Below are 23,859 nucleotides of genomic sequence, written 5' to 3'. Positions count from 1 at the left end.
GTGGGAGAGTGAGTGAGGGAGGCCCGCAGCAGCGTGGGAGAGTGAGGGAGGCCTGCAGCAGCGTGGGAGTGGGAGTGAGGGAGGCCCGCAGCAGCGTGGGAGAGTGAGGGAGGGAGGCCCGCAGCAGCGTGGGAGAGAGAGGGAGGCTTGCAGCAGCGTGGGAGAGTGAGTGAGGGAGGCCCGCAGCAGCGTGGGAGAGTGAGGGAGGCCCGCAGCAGCGTGGGAGTGGGAGTGAGGGAGGCCCGCAGCAGCGTGGGAGAGAGAGGGAGGCTCGCAGCAGCGTGAGAGAGGGAGGGAGGCCCGCAGCAGCGTGGGAGAGTGAGGGAGGCCCGCAGCAGCGTGGGAGAGTGAGGGAGGCCCGCAGCAGCGTGGGAGAGAGAGGGAGGCCCGCAGCAGTGTGGGAGAGTGAGGGAGGCCCGCAGCAGCGTGGGAGAGGGAGGCCCGCAGCAGCGTGGGAGAGTGTGGGAGGCCCGCAGCAGCGTGGGAGAGAGAGGGAGGCCCGCAGCAGCGTGGGAGAGAGAGGGAGGGAGGCCCGCAGCAGCGTGAGAGAGGGAGGGAGGCCCGCAGCAGCGTGAGAGAGGGAGGGAGGCCCGCAGCAGCGTGAGAGAGGGAGGGAGGCCCGCAGCAGCGTGAGAGAGGGAGGGAGGCCCGCATCAGTGTGGGAGAGTGAGGGAGGCCCGCAGCAGCATGGGAGAGAGAGGGAGGGAGGCCCGCAGCAGCTTGAGAGAGTGAGGGAGGCCCGCAGCAGCGTGGGAGAGTGAGGGAGGGAGGCCCGCAGCAGCGTGGGAGAGAGAGGGAGGCCCGCAGCAGCGTGGGAGAGTGAGGGAGGCCCGCAGCAGCGTGGGAGAGGGAGGGAGGCCCGCAGCAGCGTGGGAGAGTGAGGGAGGCCCGCCGCAGCGTGGGAGAGTGAGGGAGGCCCGCAGCAGCGTGGGAGAGTGAGAGAGGCCCGCAGCAGCGTGGGAGAGTGACGGAGGCCCGCAGCAGCGTGGGAGAGTGAGAGAGGGTCGCAGCAGCGTGGGAGAGTGAGTGAGGGAGGCCCGCAGCAGCGTGGGAGAGTGAGGGAGGCCTGCAGCAGCGTGGGAGTGGGAGTGAGGGAGGCCCGCAGCAGCGTGGGAGAGTGAGGGAGGGAGGCCCGCAGCAGCGTGGGAGAGAGAGGGAGGCTTGCAGCAGCGTGGGAGAGTGAGTGAGGGAGGCCCGCAGCAGCGTGGGAGAGTGAGGGAGGCCTGCAGCAGGGTGGGAGTGGGAGTGAGGGAGGCCCGCAGCAGCGTGGGAGAGAGAGGGAGGCTCTCAGCAGCGTGAGAGAGGGAGGGAGGCCCGCAGCAGCGTGGGAGAGTGAGGGAGGCCCGCAGCAGCGTGGGAGAGTGAGGGAGGCCCGCAGCAGCGTGGGAGAGAGAGGGAGGCCCGCAGCAGCGTGAGAGAGGGAGGGAGGCCCGCAGCAGCGTGGGAGAGAGAGGGAGGCCTGCAGCAGCGTGAGAGAGGGAGGGAGGCCCGCAGCAGCGTGGGAGAGAGAGGGAGGCCCGCAGCAGTGTGGGAGAGTGAGGGAGGCCCGCAGCAGCGTGGGAGAGTGTGGGAGGCCCGCAGCAGCGTGGGAGAGAGAGGGAGGCCCGCAGCAGCGTGGGAGAGTGAGGGAGGGAGGCCCGCAGCAGCGTGAGAGAGGGAGGGAGGCCCGCAGCAGCGTGGGAGAGGGAGGGAGGCCCGCAGCAGCGTGAGAGGGGGAGGGAGGCCCGCATCAGTGTGGGAGAGTGAGGGAGGCCCGCAGCAGCATGGGAGAGAGAGGGAGGGAGGCCCGCAGCAGCTTGAGAGAGTGAGGGAGGCCCGCAGCAGCGTGGGAGAGTGAGGGAGGGAGGCCCGCAGCAGCATGGGAGAGAGAGGGAGGCTTGCAGCAGCGTGGGAGAGTGAGTGAGGGAGGCCCGCAGCAGCGTGGGAGAGTGAGGGAGGCCTGCAGCAGCGTGGGAGTGGGAGTGAGGGAGGCCCGCAGCAGCGTGGGAGAGAGAGGGAGGCTCGCAGCAGCGTGAGATAGGGAGGGAGGCCCGCAGCAGCGTGGGAGAGTGAGGGAGGCCCGCAGCAGCGTGGGAGAGAGAGGGAGGCCCGCAGCAGCGTGGGAGAGAGAGGGAGGCCCGCAGCAGCGTGGGAGAGTGAGGGAGGCCCGCAGCAGCGTGGGAGAGAGAGGGAGGCCCGCAGCAGCGTGGGAGAGTGAGGGAGGGAGGCCCGCAGCAACGTGAGAGAGGGAGGGAGGCCCGCAGCAGCGTGGGAGAGTGAGGGAGGCCCGCAGCAGCATGGGAGAGAGAGGGAGGGAGGCCCGCAGCAGCTTGAGAGAGGGAGGGAGGCCCGCAGCAGCGTGGGAGAGGGAGGGAGGCCCACAGCAGTGTGGGAGAGTTGAGGGAGGCCCGCAGCAGCGTTGGAGAGAGAGGGAGGGAGGCCCGCAGCAGCATGAGAGAGGGAGGGAGGCCCGCAGCAGCGTGAGAGAGGGAGGGAGGCCCGCAGCAGCGTGGGAGAGGGAGGGAGTCCCGCAGCAGCGTGGGAGAGTGAGGGAGGCCCGCAGCAGCATGGGAGAGAGAGGGAGGGAGGCCCGCAGCAGCGTGGGAGAGAGAGGGAGGCTCGCAGCAGCGTGGGAGAGTGAGTGAGGGAGGCCCGCAGCAGCGTGGGAGAGTGAGGGAGGCCTGCAGCAGCGTGGGAGTGGGAGTGAGGGAGGCCCGCAGCAGCGTGGGAGAGAGAGGGAGGCTCGCAGCAGCGTGAGAGAGGGAGGGAGGCCCGCAGCAGCGTGGGAGAGTGAGGGAGGCCCGCAGTAGCGTGGGAGAGAGAGGGAGGCCCGCAGCAGCGTGGGAGAGTGAGGGAGGCCCGCAGCAGCGTGGGAGAGGGAGGCCCGCAGCAGCGTGGGAGAGTGTGGGAGGCCCGCAGCAGCGTGGGAGAGGGAGGGAGGCCCGCAGCAGCGTGAGAGAGGGAGGGAGGCCCGCAGCAGCGTGGGAGAGGGAGGGAGGCCCGCATCAGTGTGGGAGAGTGAGGGAGGCCCGCAGCAGCATGGGAGAGAGAGGGAGGGAGGCCCGCAGCAGCTTGAGAGAGGGAGGGAGGCCCGCAGCAGCGTGGGAGAGGGAGGGAGGCCCGCAGCAGCGTGAGAGAGGGAGGGAGGCCCGCAGCAGCGTGGGAGAGTTGAGGGAGGCCCGCAGCAGCGTTGGAGAGAGAGGGAGGGAGGCCCGCAGCAGCATGAGAGAGGGAGGGAGGCCCGCAGCAGCGTGAGAGAGGGAGGGAGGCCCGCAGCAGCGTGGGAGAGTGAGGGAGGCCCGCAGCAGCGTGGGAGAGTGAGGGAGGCCCGCAGCAGCGTGGGAGAGTGAGGGAGGCCCGCAGCAGCGTGGGAGAGTGAGAGAGGCCCGCAGCAGCGTGGGAGAGTGACGGAGGCCCGCAGCAGCGTGGGAGAGTGAGAGAGGCTCGCAGCAGCGTGGGAGAGTGAGTGAGGGAGGCCCGCAGCAGCGTGGGAGAGTGAGGGAGGCCTGCAGCAGCGTGGGAGTGGGAGTGAGGGAGGCCCGCAGCAGCGTGGGAGAGTGAGGGAGGGAGGCCCGCAGCAGCGTGGGAGAGAGAGGGAGGCTTGCAGCAGCGTGGGAGAGTGAGTGAGGGAGGCCCGCAGCAGCGTGGGAGAGTGAGGGAGGCCCGGAGCAGCGTGGGAGTGGGAGTGAGGGAGGCCCGCAGCAGCGTGGGAGAGAGAGGGAGGCTCGCAGCAGCGTGAGAGAGGGAGGGAGGCCCGCAGCAGCGTGGGAGAGTGAGGGAGGCCCGCAGCAGCGTGGGAGAGTGAGGGAGGCCCGCAGCAGCGTGGGAGAGAGAGGGAGGCCCGCAGCAGTGTGGGAGAGTGAGGGAGGCCCGCAGCAGCGTGGGAGAGGGAGGCCCGCAGCAGCGTGGGAGAGTGTGGGAGGCCCGCAGCAGCGTGGGAGAGAGAGGGAGGCCCGCAGCAGCGTGGGAGAGAGAGGGAGGGAGGCCCGCAGCAGCGTGAGAGAGGGAGGGAGGCCCGCAGCAGCGTGAGAGAGGGAGGGAGGCCCGCAGCAGCGTGAGAGAGGGAGGGAGGCCCGCAGCAGCGTGAGAGAGGGAGGGAGGCCCGCATCAGTGTGGGAGAGTGAGGGAGGCCCGCAGCAGCATGGGAGAGAGAGGGAGGGAGGCCCGCAGCAGCTTGAGAGAGTGAGGGAGGCCCGCAGCAGCGTGGGAGAGTGAGGGAGGGAGGCCCGCAGCAGCGTGGGAGAGAGAGGGAGGCCCGCAGCAGCGTGGGAGAGTGAGGGAGGCCCGCAGCAGCGTGGGAGAGGGAGGGAGGCCCGCAGCAGCGTGGGAGAGTGAGGGAGGCCCGCCGCAGCGTGGGAGAGTGAGGGAGGCCCGCAGCAGCGTGGGAGAGTGAGAGAGGCCCGCAGCAGCGTGGGAGAGTGACGGAGGCCCGCAGCAGCGTGGGAGAGTGTGAGAGGGTCGCAGCAGCGTGGGAGAGTGAGTGAGGGAGGCCCGCAGCAGCGTGGGAGAGTGAGGGAGGCCTGCAGCAGCGTGGGAGTGGGAGTGAGGGAGGCCCGCAGCAGCGTGGGAGAGTGAGGGAGGGAGGCCCGCAGCAGCGTGGGAGAGAGAGGGAGGCTTGCAGCAGCGTGGGAGAGTGAGTGAGGGAGGCCCGCAGCAGCGTGGGAGAGTGAGGGAGGCCTGCAGCAGGGTGGGAGTGGGAGTGAGGGAGGCCCGCAGCAGCGTGGGAGAGAGAGGGAGGCTCTCAGCAGCGTGAGAGAGGGAGGGAGGCCCGCAGCAGCGTGGGAGAGTGAGGGAGGCCCGCAGCAGCGTGGGAGAGTGAGGGAGGCCCGCAGCAGCGTGGGAGAGAGAGGGAGGCCCGCAGCAGCGTGAGAGAGGGAGGGAGGCCCGCAGCAGCGTGGGAGAGAGAGGGAGGCCTGCAGCAGCGTGAGAGAGGGAGGGAGGCCCGCAGCAGCGTGGGAGAGAGAGGGAGGCCCGCAGCAGTGTGGGAGAGTGAGGGAGGCCCGCAGCAGCGTGGGAGAGTGTGGGAGGCCCGCAGCAGCGTGGGAGAGAGAGGGAGGCCCGCAGCAGCGTGGGAGAGTGAGGGAGGGAGGCCCGCAGCAGCGTGAGAGAGGGAGGGAGGCCCGCAGCAGCGTGGGAGAGGGAGGGAGGCCCGCAGCAGCGTGAGAGGGGGAGGGAGGCCCGCATCAGTGTGGGAGAGTGAGGGAGGCCCGCAGCAGCATGGGAGAGAGAGGGAGGGAGGCCCGCAGCAGCTTGAGAGAGTGAGGGAGGCCCGCAGCAGCGTGGGAGAGTGAGGGAGGGAGGCCCGCAGCAGCATGGGAGAGAGAGGGAGGCTTGCAGCAGCGTGGGAGAGTGAGTGAGGGAGGCCCGCAGCAGCGTGGGAGAGTGAGGGAGGCCTGCAGCAGCGTGGGAGTGGGAGTGAGGGAGGCCCGCAGCAGCGTGGGAGAGAGAGGGAGGCTCGCAGCAGCGTGAGATAGGGAGGGAGGCCCGCAGCAGCGTGGGAGAGTGAGGGAGGCCCGCAGCAGCGTGGGAGAGAGAGGGAGGCCCGCAGCAGCGTGGGAGAGAGAGGGAGGCCCGCAGCAGCGTGGGAGAGTGAGGGAGGCCCGCAGCAGCGTGGGAGAGAGAGGGAGGCCCGCAGCAGCGTGGGAGAGTGAGGGAGGGAGGCCCGCAGCAACGTGAGAGAGGGAGGGAGGCCCGCAGCAGCGTGGGAGAGTGAGGGAGGCCCGCAGCAGCATGGGAGAGAGAGGGAGGGAGGCCCGCAGCAGCTTGAGAGAGGGAGGGAGGCCCGCAGCAGCGTGGGAGAGGGAGGGAGGCCCACAGCAGTGTGGGAGAGTTGAGGGAGGCCCGCAGCAGCGTTGGAGAGAGAGGGAGGGAGGCCCGCAGCAGCATGAGAGAGGGAGGGAGGCCCGCAGCAGCGTGAGAGAGGGAGGGAGGCCCGCAGCAGCGTGGGAGAGGGAGGGAGTCCCGCAGCAGCGTGGGAGAGTGAGGGAGGCCCGCAGCAGCATGGGAGAGAGAGGGAGGGAGGCCCGCAGCAGCGTGGGAGAGAGAGGGAGGCTCGCAGCAGCGTGGGAGAGTGAGTGAGGGAGGCCCGCAGCAGCGTGGGAGAGTGAGGGAGGCCTGCAGCAGCGTGGGAGTGGGAGTGAGGGAGGCCCGCAGCAGCGTGGGAGAGAGAGGGAGGCTCGCAGCAGCGTGAGAGAGGGAGGGAGGCCCGCAGCAGCGTGGGAGAGTGAGGGAGGCCCGCAGTAGCGTGGGAGAGAGAGGGAGGCCCGCAGCAGCGTGGGAGAGTGAGGGAGGCCCGCAGCAGCGTGGGAGAGGGAGGCCCGCAGCAGCGTGGGAGAGTGTGGGAGGCCCGCAGCAGCGTGGGAGAGGGAGGGAGGCCCGCAGCAGCGTGAGAGAGGGAGGGAGGCCCGCAGCAGCGTGGGAGAGGGAGGGAGGCCCGCATCAGTGTGGGAGAGTGAGGGAGGCCCGCAGCAGCATGGGAGAGAGAGGGAGGGAGGCCCGCAGCAGCTTGAGAGAGGGAGGGAGGCCTGCAGCAGCGTGGGAGAGGGAGGGAGGCCCGCAGCAGCGTGAGAGAGGGAGGGAGGCCCGCAGCAGCGTGGGAGAGTTGAGGGAGGCCCGCAGCAGCGTTGGAGAGAGAGGGAGGGAGGCCCGCAGCAGCATGAGAGAGGGAGGGAGGCCCGCAGCAGCGTGAGAGAGGGAGGGAGGCCCGCAGCAGCGTGGGAGAGGGAGGGAGGCCCACAGCAGCGTGGGAGAGTGAGGGAGGCCCGCAGCAGCGTGGGAGAGTGAGGAAGGCCCGCAGCAGCGTGGGAGAGAGAGGGAGGGAGGCCCGCAGCAGCGTGGGAGAGAGAGGGAGTCCCGCAGCAGCGTGGGAGAGTGAGGGAGGCCCGCAGCAGCATGGGAGAGAGAGGGAGGGAGGCCCGCAGCAGCGTGGGAGAGAGAGGGAGGCTCGCAGCAGCGTGGGAGAGTGAGTGAGGGAGGCCCGCAGCAGCGTGGGAAAGTGAGGGAGGCCTGCAGCAGCGTGGGAGTGGGAGTGAGGGAGGCCCGCAGCAGCGTGGGAGAGAGAGGGAGGCTCGCAGCAGCGTGAGAGAGGGAGGGAGGCCCGCAGCAGCGTGGGAGAGTGAGGGAGGCCCGCAGTAGCGTGGGAGAGAGAGGGAGGCCCACAGCAGCGTGAGAGAGGGAGGGAGGCCCGCAGCAGCGTGGGAGAGTTGAGGGAGGCCCGCAGCAGCGTTGGAGAGAGAGGCAGGGAGGCCCGCAGCAGCATGAGAGAGGGAGGGAGGCCCGCAGCAGCGTGAGAGAGGGAGGGAGGCCCGCAGCAGCGTGGGAGAGGGAGGGAGGCCCGCAGCAGCGTGGGAGAGTGAGGGAGGCCCGCAGCAGCGTGGGAGAGTGAGGAAGGCCCGCAGCAGCGTGGGAGAGAGAGGGAGGGAGGCCCGCAGCAGCGTGGGAGAGAGAGGTAGGCCTGCAGAAGCGTGGGAGAGTGAGAGAGGCCTGCAGCAACGTGGGAGAATGAGGGAGGCACGCATCAGTGTGGGAGAGTGAGGGAGGCCCGCAGCAGCATGGGAGAGAGAGGGAGGGAGGCCCGCAGCAGCTTGAGAGAGGGAGGGAGGCCCGCAGCAGCGTGAGAGAGGGAGGGAGGCCCGCAGCAGCATGGGAGAGGGAGGGAGGCCCGCAGCAGCGTGGGAGAGTGAGGGAGGCCCGCAGCAGCGTGGGAGAGAGAGTGAGGGAGGCCCGCAGCAGCGTGGGAGAGAGAGGGAGGCTCGCAGCAGCGTGGGAGAGTGAGTGAGGGAGGCCCGCAGCAGCGTGGGAGAGTGAGGGAGGCCTTCAGCAGCGTGGGAGTGGGAGTGAGGGAGGCCCGCAGCAGCGTGGGAGAGTGACGGAGGCCCGCAGCAGCGTGGGAGAGAGAGGGAGGCTTGCAGCAGCGTGAGAGAGGGAGGGAGGCCCGCAGCAGCGTGGGAGAGTGAGGGAGGCCCGCAGTAGCGTGGGAGAGAGAGGGAGGCCCGCAGCAGCGTGGGAGAGTGAGGGAGGGCCGCAGCAGCGTGGGAGAGGGAGGCCCGCAGCAGCGTGGGAGAGTGTGGGAGGCCCGCAGCAGTGTGGGAAAGAGAGGGAGTCCCGCAGCAGCGTGGGAGAGGGAGGCCCGCAGCAGCGTGGGAGAGGGAGGGAGGCCCGCAGCAGCGTGAGGGAGGGAGGCCCGCATCAGTGTGGGAGAGTGAGGGAGGCCCGCAGCAGCATGGGAGAGGGAGGGAGGCCCGCAGCAGCGTGGGAGAGTGAGGGAGGCCCGCAGCAGCGTGAGGGAGGGAGGCCCGCATCAGTGTGGGAGAGTGAGGGAGGCCTGCAGCAGCGTGGGAGAGAGAGGTAGGCCTGCAGAAGCGTGGGAGAGTGAGAGAGGCCTGCAGCAACGTGGGAGAATGAGGGAGGCACGCATCAGTGTGGGAGAGTGAGGGAGGCCCGCAGCAGCATGGGAGAGAGAGGGAGGGAGGCCCGCAGCAGCTTGAGAGAGGGAGGGAGGCCCGCAGCAGCGTGAGAGAGGGAGGGAGGCCCGCAGCAGCATGGGAGAGGGAGGGAGGCCCGCAGCAGCGTGGGAGAGTGAGGGAGGCCCGCAGCAGCGTGGGAGAGAGAGTGAGGGAGGCCCGCAGCAGCGTGGGAGAGAGAGGGAGGCTCGCAGCAGCGTGGGAGAGTGAGTGAGGGAGGCCCGCAGCAGCGTGGGAGAGTGAGGGAGGCCTTCAGCAGCGTGGGAGTGGGAGTGAGGGAGGCCCGCAGCAGCGTGGGAGAGTGACGGAGGCCCGCAGCAGCGTGGGAGAGAGAGGGAGGCTTGCAGCAGCGTGAGAGAGGGAGGGAGGCCCGCAGCAGCGTGGGAGAGTGAGGGAGGCCCGCAGTAGCGTGGGAGAGAGAGGGAGGCCCGCAGCAGCGTGGGAGAGTGAGGGAGGGCCGCAGCAGCGTGGGAGAGGGAGGCCCGCAGCAGCGTGGGAGAGTGTGGGAGGCCCGCAGCAGTGTGGGAAAGAGAGGGAGGCCCGCAGCAGCGTGGGAGAGGGAGGGAGGCCCGCAGCAGCATGGGAGAGGGAGGGAGGCCCGCAGCAGCGTGAGGGAGGGAGGCCCGCATCAGTGTGGGAGAGTGAGGGAGGCCCGCAGCAGCATGGGAGAGGGAGGGAGGCCCGCAGCAGCGTGGGAGAGTGAGGGAGGCCCGCAGCAGCGTGAGGGAGGGAGGCCCGCATCAGTGTGGGAGAGTGAGGGAGGCCCGCAGCAGCATGGGAGAGAGAGGGAGGGAGGCCCGCAGCAGCTTGAGAGAGGGAGGGAGGCCCGCAGCAGCGTGGGAGAGGGAGGGAGGCCCGCAGCAGCGTGAGAGAGGGAGGGAGGCCCGCAGCAGCGTGGGAGAGTTGAGGGAGGCCCGCAGCAGCGTTGGAAAGAGAGGGAGGGAGGCCCGCAGCAGCATGAGAGAGGGAGGGAGGCCCGCAGCAGCGTGAGAGAGGGAGGGAGGCCCGCAGCAGCGTGGGAGAGGGAGGGAGGCCCGCAGCAGCGTGGGAGAGTGAGGGAGGCCCGCAGCAGCGTGGGAGAGAGAGGGAGGGAGGCCCGCAGCAGCGTGGGAGAGAGAGGGAGGCCTGCAGCAGCGTGGGAGAGTGAGGGAGGCCTGCAGCAACGTGGGAGAGTGAGGGAGGCCCGCAGCAGCGTGGGAGATTGAGGGAGGCCCGCAGCAAGGTGGGAGAGTGAGGGAGGGAGGCCTGCAGCAGCGTGGGAGAATGAGGGAGGCCCGCAGCAGCGTGGGAGAGTGAGGGAGGCCCGCAGCAGCGTGGGAGGGTGACGGAGGCCCGCAGCAGCGTGGGAGAGTGAGGGAGGCTCGCAGCAGCGTGAGAGAGGGAGGGAGGCCCGCAGCAGCGTGGGATAGTGAGGGAGGCCCGCAGCAGCGTGAGTGTGGGAGGGAGTCCCGCAGCAGCGTGGGAGAGTGAGAGAGGGAGGCCCGCAGCAGCGTGGGAGAGTGAGAGAGGGAGGCCCGCAACAGCGTGAAAGAGGGAGGGAGGCCCGCAGCAGCGTGAGGGAGGCCCGCAGCAGCGTGAGAGAGGGAGTGAGGCCCGCAGCAGCGTGGGAGAGTGAGGGAGGCTCGCAGCAGCGTGAGAGAGGGAGGGAGGCCCGCAGCAGCGTGGGAGAGGGAGGGAGGCCCGCAGCAGCGTGGGAGAGTGAGGGAGGCCCGCAGCAGCGTGGGAGAGAGAGGGAGGGAGGCCTGCAGCAGCATGGGAGAGGGAGGGAGGCCCGCAGCAGTGTGAGAGAGTGAGGGAGGCCCGCAGCAGCGTGGGAGAGAGAGGGAGGGAAGCCCGCAGCAGCATGGGAGAGGGAGGGAGGCCCGCAGCAGTGTGGGAGAGTGAGGGAGGCCCGCAGCAGCGTGGGAGAGAGAGGGAGGGAGGCCCGCAGTAGCATGGGAGAGGGAGAGACGCCCGCAGTAGCATGGGAGAGTGAGGGAGGCGCGCAGCAGCGTGGGAGAGAGAGGGAGGCCCGCAGCAGCGTGGGAGAGAGAGGGAGGCCCGCAACAGCGTGGGAAAGTGAGGGAGGCCCGCAGCAGTGTGGGAGAGGGAGGGAGGGAGGCTCGCAGCAGCGTGTGAGAGAGAGAGAGGCCCGCAGTAGCGTGGGAGAGTAAGGGAGGCCCGCAGCAGCGTGGGGGAGAGAGGGAGGCCCGCAGCAGCGTGGGAGAGAGAGGGAGGCCCGCAGCAGCGTGGGAGAGAGAGGGAGGCCCGCAGCAGCATGGGAGAGTGAGGGAGGCCCGCAGCAGCGTGGGAGAGAGAGGGAGGCCCGCAGCAGCTTAGGAAAGTGAGGGAGGCCCACAGCAGCGTGGGAGAGGGAGGCCAGTTCCGGGTACTGCGTGCCTCTCTTAGGCACTCTGTTTCTGAGGTAACCGTGGGCCTCTTGGCAGGCCGATCTGACCAGGTCCCAGGGCTAATATTCGGGTAACCCCCAATGGCGCCCTCTGTGTGAGCCTGTAAGCTTCTGTAGTGCCATGGCTACGGACGCAAACTGCATGGGACTCTTTCCCTAACTATAAAATAACAAACAGGGACAGGGCAGTATCACGATACATTAACTATACACCGAGACATATTTATATTACCAACCATGCGGCACCAACTGTCACTCCCAGGGACCTGAGTTCTAGACCGTTCAAGGCAGTCTTATATACCCGGCCGGTGACATCCCAAATCGCCGGATAATGTGGGTGTGGCTGCTTTCCTGCCATGTCACACCTTTCCATGTGATGGGAGAGAGCCGTTACCCTGCGTGAGCCCACACCGTTAACCCACAGTTAACCCATTAGGGCCATTAGTAGGAAATAGTAGTCACAAAGGGGAGCTATATATTTCAGGGGGGGGGCGTTTATATCCAATGGGGTGTCGCGGGGAGACAGACAGAATTTGTTCAAAATGTGTGCAAAATGGCACTATTTCCCCTCAAGGTGACTTACAGTAGATCAGGAGTGGCAAACTGCAGCCAGCAACAGCTCAGATTGTCAGGATATCCCTGCTTCAGCGCAGGTGGCTCAGCCGAAGATTGCACCCCCTGTGCTGAAGCAGGGAATGTTGGAGCTGCCTGTGCTGAAGTGGGGACTGATTGAGCCACCTGTGCTGAAGCAGGGATATCCTGAAAACCTGACCTGTTGGTGGCCCTATGTTTCAGACATAACTTCGAGTGTCAATATTTGCCTCAAACTGCACAAGATGTATACAGCTGTAAAACTGACTTTTATATATATTGTACGTAGATATTATTCAGAGGAACAGTCTGATCCCTGTTTTAGAATATTATGATAATTCCATTCTCACTATGTGACACCATTGCTTTCATTAATATTTACAGTTTAAAAATATTAAAAGGTGCATCTTCTACTAAATAAAGGGAATATATATATATATATATATATATATATATATATATATATATATATATATATATATATATATATATACCGGTGTGTGTGTGTGTGTGTGTGTGTGTGTGTGTGTGTGTGTGTGTGTGTGTGTGTGTGTGTGTGTGTGTGTGTGTGTGTGTGTGTGTGATATATATATATATATATATATATATATATATATATATATATATATATATATATATACATATAATGTGTACTGTATATGTATACAGTTGTGTGAAAAAGAAAGTACACCCTCTCTGAATTCTCTGTTTTACATATCAGGACATAATAACAATCATCTGTTCCTTAGCAGGTTTTAAAATTAGGTAAATACAACCTCAGATGAACAACAACATATGACATATTACACCGCGTCATGATTTATTTAACAAAAATAAAGCCAAAATGGAGAAGCCATGTGTGAAAAACTAAGTACACCTTATGATTCAATAGCTTGTAGAACCACCTTTAGCAGCAATAACTTGAAGTAATCGTTTTCTGTATGACTTTATCAGTCTCTCATATCGTTGTGGAGGATTTTTGGCCCACTCTTCTTTACAACGTTGCTTCAGTTCATTGAGATTTGTGGGCATTTGTTTATGCACCGCTCTCTTAAGGTCCCGCCACAGCATTTCAATCGGGTTGAGGTCTGGACTTTGACTGGGCTATTGCAACACCTTGATTATTTTCTTTTTCAGCCATTCTGTTGTAGATTTGCTGGTGTGCTTGGGATCATTGTCTTGTTGCATGACCCAATTTCGGCCAAGCTTTAGCTGTCAGACAGATGGCCTCACATTTGACTGTAGAATACTTTGGTATACAGAGGAGTTCATGGTCGACTCAATGACTGCAAGGGTCCAAGGCCCTGTGGCTGCAAAATAAGCCCAAATCATCACCCCTCCACCACCGTGCTTGACAGTTAGTATGAGGTGTTTGTGCTGATATGCTGTGTTTGGTTTTTGCCAAACGTAGCGCTGTGCATTATGGCCAAACATCTCCACTTTGGTCTCATCTGTCCAAAGGACATTGTTCCAGAAGTCTTGTGGTTTGTTCATATGCAACTTTGCAAACCTAAGCTGTGCTGCCATGTTCTTTTTAGAGAGAAGAGGCTTGTCTCCTGGCAACCCTTCCAAACAAACCATACTTGTTCAATCTTTTTCTAATTGTACTGTCATGAACTTTAACATTTAACATGCTAACTGAGGCCTGTAGAGTCTGAGATGTAACTCTTGGGTTTTTTTTGCAATTTCTCTAAGCATTGTACGGTCTGACCTTGGTGTGAATTTGCTGGGACGTCCACTCCTGGGAAGATTGGCAACTGTCTTGAATGTTTTCCACTTTTGAATAATCTTTCTCACTGTACAATGATGGACTTTAAATTGTTTGGAAATGGCCTTATAACCCTTCCCAGATTGATGGGCGGTTACAATTGCTTCTCTAAGATCATTGCTGATGTATTTCCTCCCTAGCATTGTTGTAACACACACCTGAATGCTCCAGACCAGCATACTGCTAAAACTTTGGCTTTTATAGAGGTTGTCACACTTGCTGATGATCAATTAATCAAGGACATTTGATTAGCAGCACCTTTCTGCTACTTAGCATCTTAATTCCTATGGAAGCAGTAAGGGAGTACTTAGTTTTTCACACATAGCTTCTCCATTTTGGCTTTATTTTTGTTAAATAAATCATGACACGGTGTAATATGTCATGTGTTGTTGTTCATCTGAGGTTGTATTTACCTAATTTTAAGACCTGCTAAGGAACAGATGATTGTTATTATGTCCTGATATGTAAAACCATAGAATTCAAAGAGGGTGTTCTTTATGTTTTCACACAACTGTATATACACATACTGTACATACATACATACAATGTGCTTTGTAAATGCAGGTTCAATACTGAAGCACACGCAGACACCGCTCATAACCAGCCAGAAAGTGGATCTCTCCAGCTTTGCAGCAATCAGCGCACAGGTCGGATCCAGCCCCCTGATACGCGTTCATGGTGCGTATAATTACACGCACACCATATACACACACAACAGACACATACACACACACACCACACACCACACATATACACACCCCATACACACACACCACACACGCACACAAGCACACACCACGCACACATATACACACACCACTCACACATACACACACCACACACACATACACAACCCACATACACAGCCCACACACACTCCACACTCACTCCATACTCACCCCACACACACCCCACACAAACACGCATTCGCACACCCGACACACACACACACACACCCAAACATACATACACCCCGCACACACACCCCACACATACACACTCCACACACTCCACAACCCACACACATACAACCCCCACGTGCACACCCCACACATACACACACACACTCTCCACACATGCACAACCCACACATACCACCCCCCCACACACACTCCACACACCCTCAAAATGCACAAACTTACACTTCCACCCTGAGACACTCACACACACACACACACAATCACACTCTCACATATACACCATAGTATAGCAGAGCACTGCAGGCCCTTGTTGCAGCTCCCTGCCCGCTAACGAGGTGCCTCTATTTCTCAGGAGCCCTGATGATCATCGCCTGGATGACCACAGGAAACATTGGGATGATGGTTGCCCGTTATATGAAGAAAGCAGCGAGAAAGCCCTTCCTGGGGAAAGACCTCTGGTTCCAGGTGAGACCATGGTCACCATTTTCCGGCTCATTCTGCGCTGAACGTTAGAGCGGATAATCCTTAACCCCCTACCTCCGACCCCTACCTCCGACCCCTACCTCCGACCCCTACCTCCGACCCCTACCTCCTACCTCCGACCCCTACCTCCTACTTCCGACCCCTACCTCCTACTTCCGACCCCTACCTCCGACTCCTACCACAACAACTGTCCCCTGCTCGCATACCCTTTACTTCACTACAACAAACACACCAACCTTGCCCTGTATCTTATCTTTCCATTCTCACATTCCTTTATAGATTGCATGCTCCTGGGACCAGTGTGCTATTGTAGTCCTATTCTTATTGACCCCCCTCCCCATTGTGCTGCGGAATATGTTGGCATGTCATAAATAAATTATAGTAGCATTTAAAAATAGTAATAATATTATTATTTATCATATTAATACTATTAATAATGAAAAGAATCCATGGAGACTGTGATGGCAGATACAATAGATTTGTTAAAAAAAAAAGATTGGACATCTTTTTAGAAAGGGAAGATATATAGGAATATACCAAATAAGTATACACGGGAAGGATGTTGATCCAGGGAGTAATCCGATTGCCAATTCTTGGAGTCAGGAAGGATATTATTTTTCCCCTTATGAGATATCATTGGATGATATGTCACTGAGGTTTTTTGTTTGCCTTCCTCTGGATCAATAAGTAAGTATAGATATAGGACAAAGTATCTGTCGTCTAAATTTAGCATAGGTTGAACTTGATGGACGTATGTCTTTTTTCAACCTCATCTACTATGTAACTATGTAATTAATGAAAATAACAGTAATAATAATAATGCTAATAATACTCTTAATAGTACTATCAATAATGAGAAAAATATGATTAGTAATAGTAATGATAACCATAATAATAGTAGTAATAATTGTAATAATAATAGTAGTGGTAGTTGTAATAATGAGAAGCATATTAATAGTAATAATAATATTAATACTATTAATAATACTATCATTGTGAAGAATAGGATTAATGAGAATAATTGTAATACTACTAATAATATTAATACCTATTATTATTATTAATTATTCCCATGATATTAGTTCCCATCTCCTTCCTTTGCTCTGGTTTTCATGTGCTTTTCCCCATTCATGTTTAATTCCAGCCACCTATGCTGATACATAGATGTAATATACATGATGACTTGTGGTCACATGGAGAACCCCCTCTGCTTCTCTTCTCGCCTAGTGAGAGAGGGAAAAGGTTGAGCTTTCTTTGTATCTTCCCATGGATTTATTCCCCACAGAGCTTAATTTTGGTGCCTGAGGCACAGGGAGATACAGGGACTTGTCCATGGTCACATGGAGACATGACTTTGGGATTTTGAGCCATTTTTAATGGATTTCTTCTGCTCCCTAACCCCACATTGACACTCTCTGTTGGCTTTTTGATCAGAAGTCCCACTTTTTAGGTGATCCCACAGAACAAAAACTGAATTCCATGTTGGATATTTTTTAGACTCACTTTTTCCTGATGGTTCTGACGGTGGCTGCGACAATAATCGCGTTTATTTTGGCGTTCGTAGAGGTCAACGGTTGGAGCTCTGTGAGTATTTTGATGCATCTGTATGCTTCCTCAAGATGTGTTCAGATCAGCCAGTGCTGTCTATTCTTAGAGGTATATTGCAAAAATGATGACACTCCAGAGGTCTTAATAGAACAAAAACACAATTTATTCATTAAAAAAGGTCAACGTTCCGGGTTACACAATTTTCAATGGTCCAAGAATGGTCTGGAACGTTGATCTTTTTTTAATCAATAAATTGCATTTTTGTTCTATAAAGACCTCTGAAGTGTCATCATTATTACGATATCTGTGATACACGGACCCCTCTTGGAGTGTGGATTTGGTGGTCTGACCTCCCGTGGGTGAATGCTCCTATCCCAGAACATATTATTAAAAGTGACTACTCCACCATATTTAGCGTAGAAAGCCCATATCCACTACCGTCTTAGCTCCCATTCATTTGAATTGGAATGAGGGTGTGCAGAAGGGTAGCACCCTTTAGTGAATATGGGCCTAAAAGTGCACAACACTCAGGGGAGCGGCTGAAACCTTACCCTTACAAACTAGATGTGAGAATCATTCTCATGTTTGTCTATTAAAATCTGTCTCAACGTAGAAAAAATATTGAATTTTCCTACTGGAACAGCACAACTAATTACAGGCATACCCCACATTAACGTACGCAATGGGTCCAGAGCATGTATGTAAAGCAAAAATGTACTTAAAGTGAAGCCCTACCTTTTTCCCCACTTATCGATGCTTCGGTACAGGTAGGGAGCCGGTATTGCTTTTCAGGACGTGCCGACAGGCGCATGCGCGAGCTGCCGTTTGCCTATTGGGCAAGGGGAATCAGCGCATCACTACTACGGCAGTCTGTAGGGCAGAATAAATGTCCGTACTCACGAAGCGAGCGTCCGTACACAGGGGTATGGGGCTACTAAAAATGTGTCCTTACTCGCGAGTGTACTAAAAGTGAGTGTCCTTAAACCGGGATATGCCTGTAATACTAGTAAGCAGGGGACATTGTTACTGTAATAAGCAGACTTTATTTATAGGGTATATCAAAATCTAATAATCTGATCTCCCTGCATTATTTTTTTAAAGCAGTCCTTCCAATACGTGTTTGAGAAAAGCCTGGGGCTCAAATCAGCAAAGACATGAATTACTCGGAGGAACACGAGAGATATTTTATACAGAGTGGGAATAAGGAATGGACAATGAGAGATTGCTGGCGCAGTTTGACAGAGGGAAAGGAAGGGTTTATTGTAGAAATCATAAAATCACAAAAAGTTTTAAAAATGGTAAACTTGTATCATGTGTTAGACTTCTCATGCCGCATCGTTGAGGGCGTGTCATGTGGAGATTACTTGTGGGCTAATTGTACTGATGCTACTTCCATAGGACACAGGGGCTCATCCCATCCTTGGGTGTATTGTCATGATCCTCGCCTTCTTACAACCCATCGTTGCCCTGTTTCGTCCAGATCCAAAGAGTGAGAGGTACCAGGATCCGGAGAACTAACCTTGGAGAGGCAGAGTGCCCCCGATAAACTATATCCTCTCAGAGAAACTTCTCTGAGCTGCCCTGGGGGGTTGCCATTTGCTGCGAGAATGGGAGAGCATGCAGCATGGGGAGATTCCTCTGCTCCTCCTTTAACACCCCCAATCCCTGTCTTGTCTACTCCACCTGATAGTTTACCGCTGTGAGGAAGTGGGGGATGTCTGTGCTGTTTTAGAAGTAGATGCCTGGGGGATTAATGAGGAATTAGAAAGCTCTGCTGCCTCTCTGGCACAGGAGAGGGCATGCCCATCTCTGACCCTTTATTTGTCGTTGAATTAACAGGCGTTTCATCTTCAACTGGGGACACATGATTAATGCAATGGTCATCAAGGTGCTGTCAGGTAAAAGAGATTCACTTCACAGTATACCAGTACTTCAGTGTTTCTGCAGCTGCAAAGATATCCGGTGTCTTAGGCTGCGTCCACGCTGGTGCTGACCACGCTCATGATTGAGAGTTGGTGATGCCACCAACTCTCAAAGCATGAGCGCAGGGTGTCCTATCTAATTTTGCACGCGGGGGGCATGGATCGGGGCTATTTGTGTGTGTAATGTGTATGTGTGTGTGTGTATGGCTGTGTGTTTGTGTATGGCTGTGTGTGGCTGTGTTCTGGGTGCACTTACCTCTGCTGAGCGCGCTTCAATCTCAATTTTTTTTGTCTCCCCAAGCGCCGAGCTTGGGAGAGCGTACATGCCCATGCGCGCCACGTGAGCGGGGATGTCAGAATTCACATTGCAAGAAGGAACCTCGGCAAGCACCGCGCGCTCAGCACCAGCAGAGACGTAGCCTTAGAAAAGGAGAGGAGATAATGAATTAGGATTTACACATTATCCAAAGATGATGATAGACCTCGGGAAGTGTCTGCTCCACTGCACATCATCAATGTATCGTTACTCTTCTCCTATCCAGATACCTTGCACTCAGTGTATAATATATGTTATAATAAGATCATTTCTACGTCTCCTGCCGTCAATTGGATTTTTGAAAAAGCAGATGTGATTTATCTCAAAATAGTGCAGAGTAATGTGTTTTTATCAATATATTCACTGTGTTCAGAAAAAACAGGGCCCCTTCTATTTTTTGGCCTATCTTGCAGAAAAATCACAATTTTTTCATGAAAATGTGAGCAATCCTAGGTCTATTGCAGCGGCAGGAAAGTATTCATATGCATGTGACTTTTTCCCCCAGCCGAGCGCCTTTTTCTCTACTTTGTCGAGCCCTATACACACACACACACACACACACACACACACACACACACACACACACACACACACACACACACACACACACACACACACACACATATATATATATATTTTGTATATACATATATATATATTTATATATATATATATCTATATCTATCTCCATCATCGTTCATCCATCATCATCTCCCAAGTTCTCTGTACATATATCAAGGTCTCCCCAAAGCTCTTCACGGTACTGCGGTTCAAGCCTCTTCTCCACATCGCTCGTACACATTGTCTGATTTCATCTTCTCCCATCTTACGTTCGTTGTCTTGGTCTTTTAAGCTCTCTTGGATTCCAGGCCAGTGCCGTCTTTGTCCAATAATGGTCATTTCTTCTTGCGAAATGTCCGGCCCGTCGCCATTTTAATTTCTTTCCCCTTGTGCTATATACACACACATACACATATTGAAGGAAGACCTAATTTCCTCGCCCATGCTTCAGAACCGAGAGGAACCTTTCCTCTGCCAGGTACACTGAAGCCTTGTGACTGGATACTACACAATCTGCACCGTTTGCAGCAGACTTCCCAGGAAGCTTTCACGCCCTGCAACTGTTATCTTCGATCTTTGATGAACTTTATCAGGCCTGGAAGATGAACGAAATGAAACGTAACGCATGCCAGGTTTCAAATCCTTTGTCTCAATTTATTACTCATAGGGTAATGACTTTTATACAGAAAAAAAAGATATTGGTTAGAGGCGTAACATAGGCGTAACATAGGCGTATCCTAGGTGTAACATAGGCGTATCCTAGGTGTGTCTTGGGCGTAGCTTTGATTAGAGGCGTGATCTTGGGGCAGGACATATTAGTGGCGTGACTTTTGGGACGTGTCTTTTCCAATACAAGCAATTGTCTGAATACATAGCTTATTCATTGTCTGTTATCAAAAGAGACCTTGAATCTTTAGCAACTATATTACACTATTTTGCTTCTTGCAGAGAACCATTCTATTATATTGTAACTAAAACATCAGGAAATTGACAACACAAAAGTATCTTAGCAATATCCTTAGCAGGAAGAAAAGAAATGTAATTTAGCAGAAACTGTGTGCATTTAGGAATTATATTTCAGCAAAAGGCTGACTACAGAATCTTAACTAGTTATGACCAGACAAAATGGAAGCTTAACATGAGTGCAGATTCTGGCCTGACATATTGGTCCTAACACATATATATGAAAGCTGATTATTAAATGAACCTGCTATTTAATATTATAAGCTCCTGGAACCTGGTATCCCCAGTCTCTTACTTATTATAGCAGTATGTATGTTAAAGTAATGATATGTTGGGAAGTTTTTATTGTGATTGTGTTTAACACTCACGTTACTGGGATGTGCAATATGTTGGTGCATATAAATAATAACTACTATCACATAATAGTAATCGTTAATATATTATTAAAAATAATGGGATTAATTCCCAGGGACCCTGCTGCAGTAAATGTAAATATACTCATTACCACTCTATAACCCATTCCTTTCCCCCCCTCCTCCAGTGGCCGCCATCTTCCTTGGGCTGCAGCTTCTGGAAACCGCTGCCACCCAGTGGATGCCCAAGGTTATGGGTGGATTTTTTGCGTGGGACATTTTATTCAACATTATCCTGGAGCTCAATGGGCGTCTGAAAACCAAAGGTGGGGGACCCCTGTGCTGCGGGGACGTTATCTGAGGAGGACATCATGGCAGGGGCATGTCTAACCCAGTCGCTGCCAGGAGCCTCTGTGGCAGTGAAAGAGTTAAGGCAGGGGTTCTCAATGCCAGTCTTTAAGACCCCTCCCCACACACACACACAACAGGTCAGGTTTTTAGGCTATCCCAGCTTCAGCATAGGTTGATCAATCAGTCCCTGCTTCAGAACAGGTGGCTCAATCAGTACCTGGCTTCAGCACAGGTGGCTCAATCAGTACCCGGCTTCAGGACAGGTGGCTCAATCAGTACCCGGCTTCAGCACAGGTGGCTCAATCAGTACCCGGCTTCAGCACAGGTGGCTCAATCAGTACCCGGCTTCAGCACAGGTGGCTCAATCAGTATCCGGCTTCAGCACAGGTGGCTGAATCAGTATCCGGCTTCAGCACAGGTGGCTTAATCAGCCCCTGCTTCAGAAGAGGTTGCTCAATCAGGTAGAAGACTGAGCCATTGATTGAGCCAATTGTGCGGAAGCAGGGACCGATTGAGCCACCTGTGCTGAAGCAGGGATATCCATAAAACCTGACCTGTGTTTGGGGCTTGGGGACTGGAGTTGAGAACCCCTGCATTAAGGAGTCAAAGCTGTGTTACTGAAGCCACTAAAAGAAGTACCATCCGAGTAGCTTGGGAAATGTTTGCAAACATAAGTTGGGTTAATTGCCTTATCTTCTGCCTCTTGTCTGCTTTAAGGCATGTTATGTACCCTGCCCCTCCATCATTGTTTCTCTGACAGGCAGGGTAGTGTGCCTAAATCTGATCATATTCTAACCAGGGTGAAGCACACCAGATAAACACTGACTGCTCTAAACAAAACATAATTAAAACACCAAAACTCGTTTGAGTTTATGTATCCAATGTTTCTCCGCTGTTCTGAAATGGAGACTTGCATTGTGAACTTGTGAGTAGAGCTCTTTGTACCTCTGTCCTAGTGGAGACCTGCATCCAATGTCTGACATATCTTTGCGTTCTGCTGTCTTTCAGATACCTACGAGGGTGTGAATAATAAGGTAAAATACAGTCTCTCCATTTAACCCTTTGTTGCCAAAGCAGGCTAGTAAATCCATTGCTGCCCCCTCAGGCTGAGAAGGGAGTTTAAGAAACATCACAGGGATTTTTATCCAAGATACTCCTACCTACATCAAAGAAATCTAACTTCTCTCCCAACGCATTTCTCTTCCAGATGCAGAGTGAGACCGTCGCGTTGTTCATCTACATCGGTGGAAACTTGGCTTTCCTGATCTCTTTGCTCGTGGGGATCGACCGCTCCTAAGAGGGTTACCCCTTTCGCTGCTGGGGAGGTCGGCCAATCATTGAGCAGAGTGTGAACATGACATTTGTGCATTCAGATTCTGAATCCCGTGTTCAATCCCGATGTGCCCAGACACTCAGCATCATCGTTATGTGGAGCGCGTCGGCCAAGCTTTTACAGTGAAGACTCCCCAGGCATGAATGAGAGAAGAACACTACCAATGTCTGTGTCTACAGAACACTAATGAGGGTATATTATGAACCCGCACTTTCTATCAGCCTGTCCGTACCAGGCGATTTTTTATGTTGCTGGCACACCGTGGTATATTGTGACTGGTCATCAGTGTAGTACTGTGCAAAATGATTGATTTTATCCCTCGACAGATTGTATTACAGAGGTTAATAAAATCTATTTATAATGTAACCCCCAAGACTTACCCAGCTGGACCCCTCGCCCATTCCCAATAAACACACCATACAACGTCTTGGGAGAAATTAATGGCCACAGCTTTATTTATTAGAACGGATAAATATCTAATTTATCCCCAACTAGGGACCCTCAGCTCTTGCTCATCTAACCATTCAGTGCCTTAGTCTGAATGCACAGGGCCCCGAAAGGTCACCACCACCCCAACCGAGCCTATTCCCCAAATTCCATCCGGAAGGTCACCACCATTCCGGCCGCCCAGCCTGTAATGGTACTGCCTTCCCCAATTAAAATACATCCGAAGTCTGTGACCTCCCTCCAGGAGCCAATGCTGATTGAGTCCCCCTCCAAGAGTAACGTTACTCTCGCCAACACATACCCCAAGCTGTGAGAAAAACAGAGCAGAATCCCGATCATTCTTTCCAATGCTGACATCCCTGATGCCCAACAACAGGGTGCGTGGGTGTGACTTCACTCCAGCAGAAAGAGGAAGCCAAGATCCCTCCCCCTTGTCCTAGGTATCCTTTACTTAACCCCTGACCTGACATCACAATACCTTAGGTGAGGGGCCCCTCTGCCTTGTCATGCCACCCCTTTCTTACAAGTCCAGGGCTTTCTTTCCCCGACTATGAATTGGTCTCACATCAGATTAGTCGATAAAGTAAATGCTCAGTTTCTCAGCCATATAGATGGTGCATGGGCAAGTGTTGGCTGGACGTGGGCAAATACTGGCTGGGAATGGATGAAAGTACATTATAGAGTGGGCGCCAGGATCTTTTTTTTTTTTTGTAACTTAAGTTTTATTGGTTTATGACAGCATGAATTACAATACATTAAAAGGTACATTTTGTCTTGGTAATCCACATTGTAACGGTAAATATAATGATATTGATAATAGTGTAACAGAACTTCAGACTGTAGCCTATCTGGTGAGCCAAGAGGGGCATTTAGACAAGGCCAGCCTTCCCGATTTAACATAACGGTGCCGAACCAACTTTCTATCAGAGGGGACAAGACGCACAAGTTCGGTTACTGACTCACTAACAGACCCACAGACAAACAGGCGGACAAGCGAACCGACCAGACGACATACACACCAACAAGTAGACAACTATACGTGTAGACAGACAAATATAAAGACCAACAGACAAACAACCAGACAGACGGACAAACCGGTGAACAAACATTGAGCCAAGAGGTAATGAAAGGAAGGGAAAAAGGGGGTGTAAGGGGGGAGAGGGGGAGGGGCAAATAAGGGGTGGGGAGTGCTGGTGAGCGTGGGTGTATGTCAGAGCTGTCAAGCAGTCCATCCAAATTTAGAGAAGCTTATTTTCTTCTCTTTATGACCATATGTTTCTTGTCTAAGTTATGGGCATCAGGTATATAGTGTGAGTGCCCATCGCATCTCCCAAGGAGAACGGACCTGTTTACTATCATAGCCAAATTGATGTCCTTTATATCCCCGGGATATCTGTCTGTGCCAGCCAAGGCGTCCAGACTTTTAGAAAATTTTCGCCAGTGTCGTTAACCAAACTCGTTAACTTTTCCATC

At 55.7% G+C, this 23,859-nt stretch overlaps 1 protein-coding gene across 3 annotated transcripts in view; it reads left to right on the top strand.

The window, feature by feature from the left end:
- The window catches only part of LOC142504016 (putative ferric-chelate reductase 1), a 56,653-nt gene extending 34,348 nt beyond the window's left edge, over positions 1 to 22,305 (top strand). For 2 of the 3 annotated variants that reach the window (XM_075617111.1, XM_075617112.1), the window contains exons 9-16: positions 13,754 to 13,867; positions 14,462 to 14,574; positions 16,090 to 16,176; positions 17,539 to 17,636; positions 17,980 to 18,038; positions 20,444 to 20,581; positions 21,615 to 21,640; positions 21,814 to 22,305. In XM_075617111.1, coding sequence (XP_075473226.1) covers positions 13,754 to 13,867; positions 14,462 to 14,574; positions 16,090 to 16,176; positions 17,539 to 17,636; positions 17,980 to 18,038; positions 20,444 to 20,581; positions 21,615 to 21,640; positions 21,814 to 21,903 — 725 coding nt within the window. In that variant the 3' untranslated portion in view covers positions 21,904 to 22,305. Of the gene's footprint in view, positions 1 to 13,753; positions 13,868 to 14,461; positions 14,575 to 16,089; positions 16,177 to 17,538; positions 17,637 to 17,979; positions 18,039 to 20,443; positions 20,582 to 21,562; positions 21,641 to 21,813 lie in introns of all 3 variants that reach the window. The other variant, XM_075617113.1, reaches the window with a different exon arrangement.
- The last annotated feature ends 1,554 nt before the right edge of the window (positions 22,306 to 23,859 follow it).

The sequence above is a fragment of the Ascaphus truei genome, chromosome 10, assembly GCF_040206685.1.
Source record: "Ascaphus truei isolate aAscTru1 chromosome 10, aAscTru1.hap1, whole genome shotgun sequence".
Classification (NCBI taxonomy): Eukaryota; Metazoa; Chordata; class Amphibia; order Anura; family Ascaphidae; genus Ascaphus; species Ascaphus truei.
The sequence above is the reverse complement of the archived record's forward strand: the minus strand, read 5'-3'. Positions and strand labels throughout refer to the sequence as shown.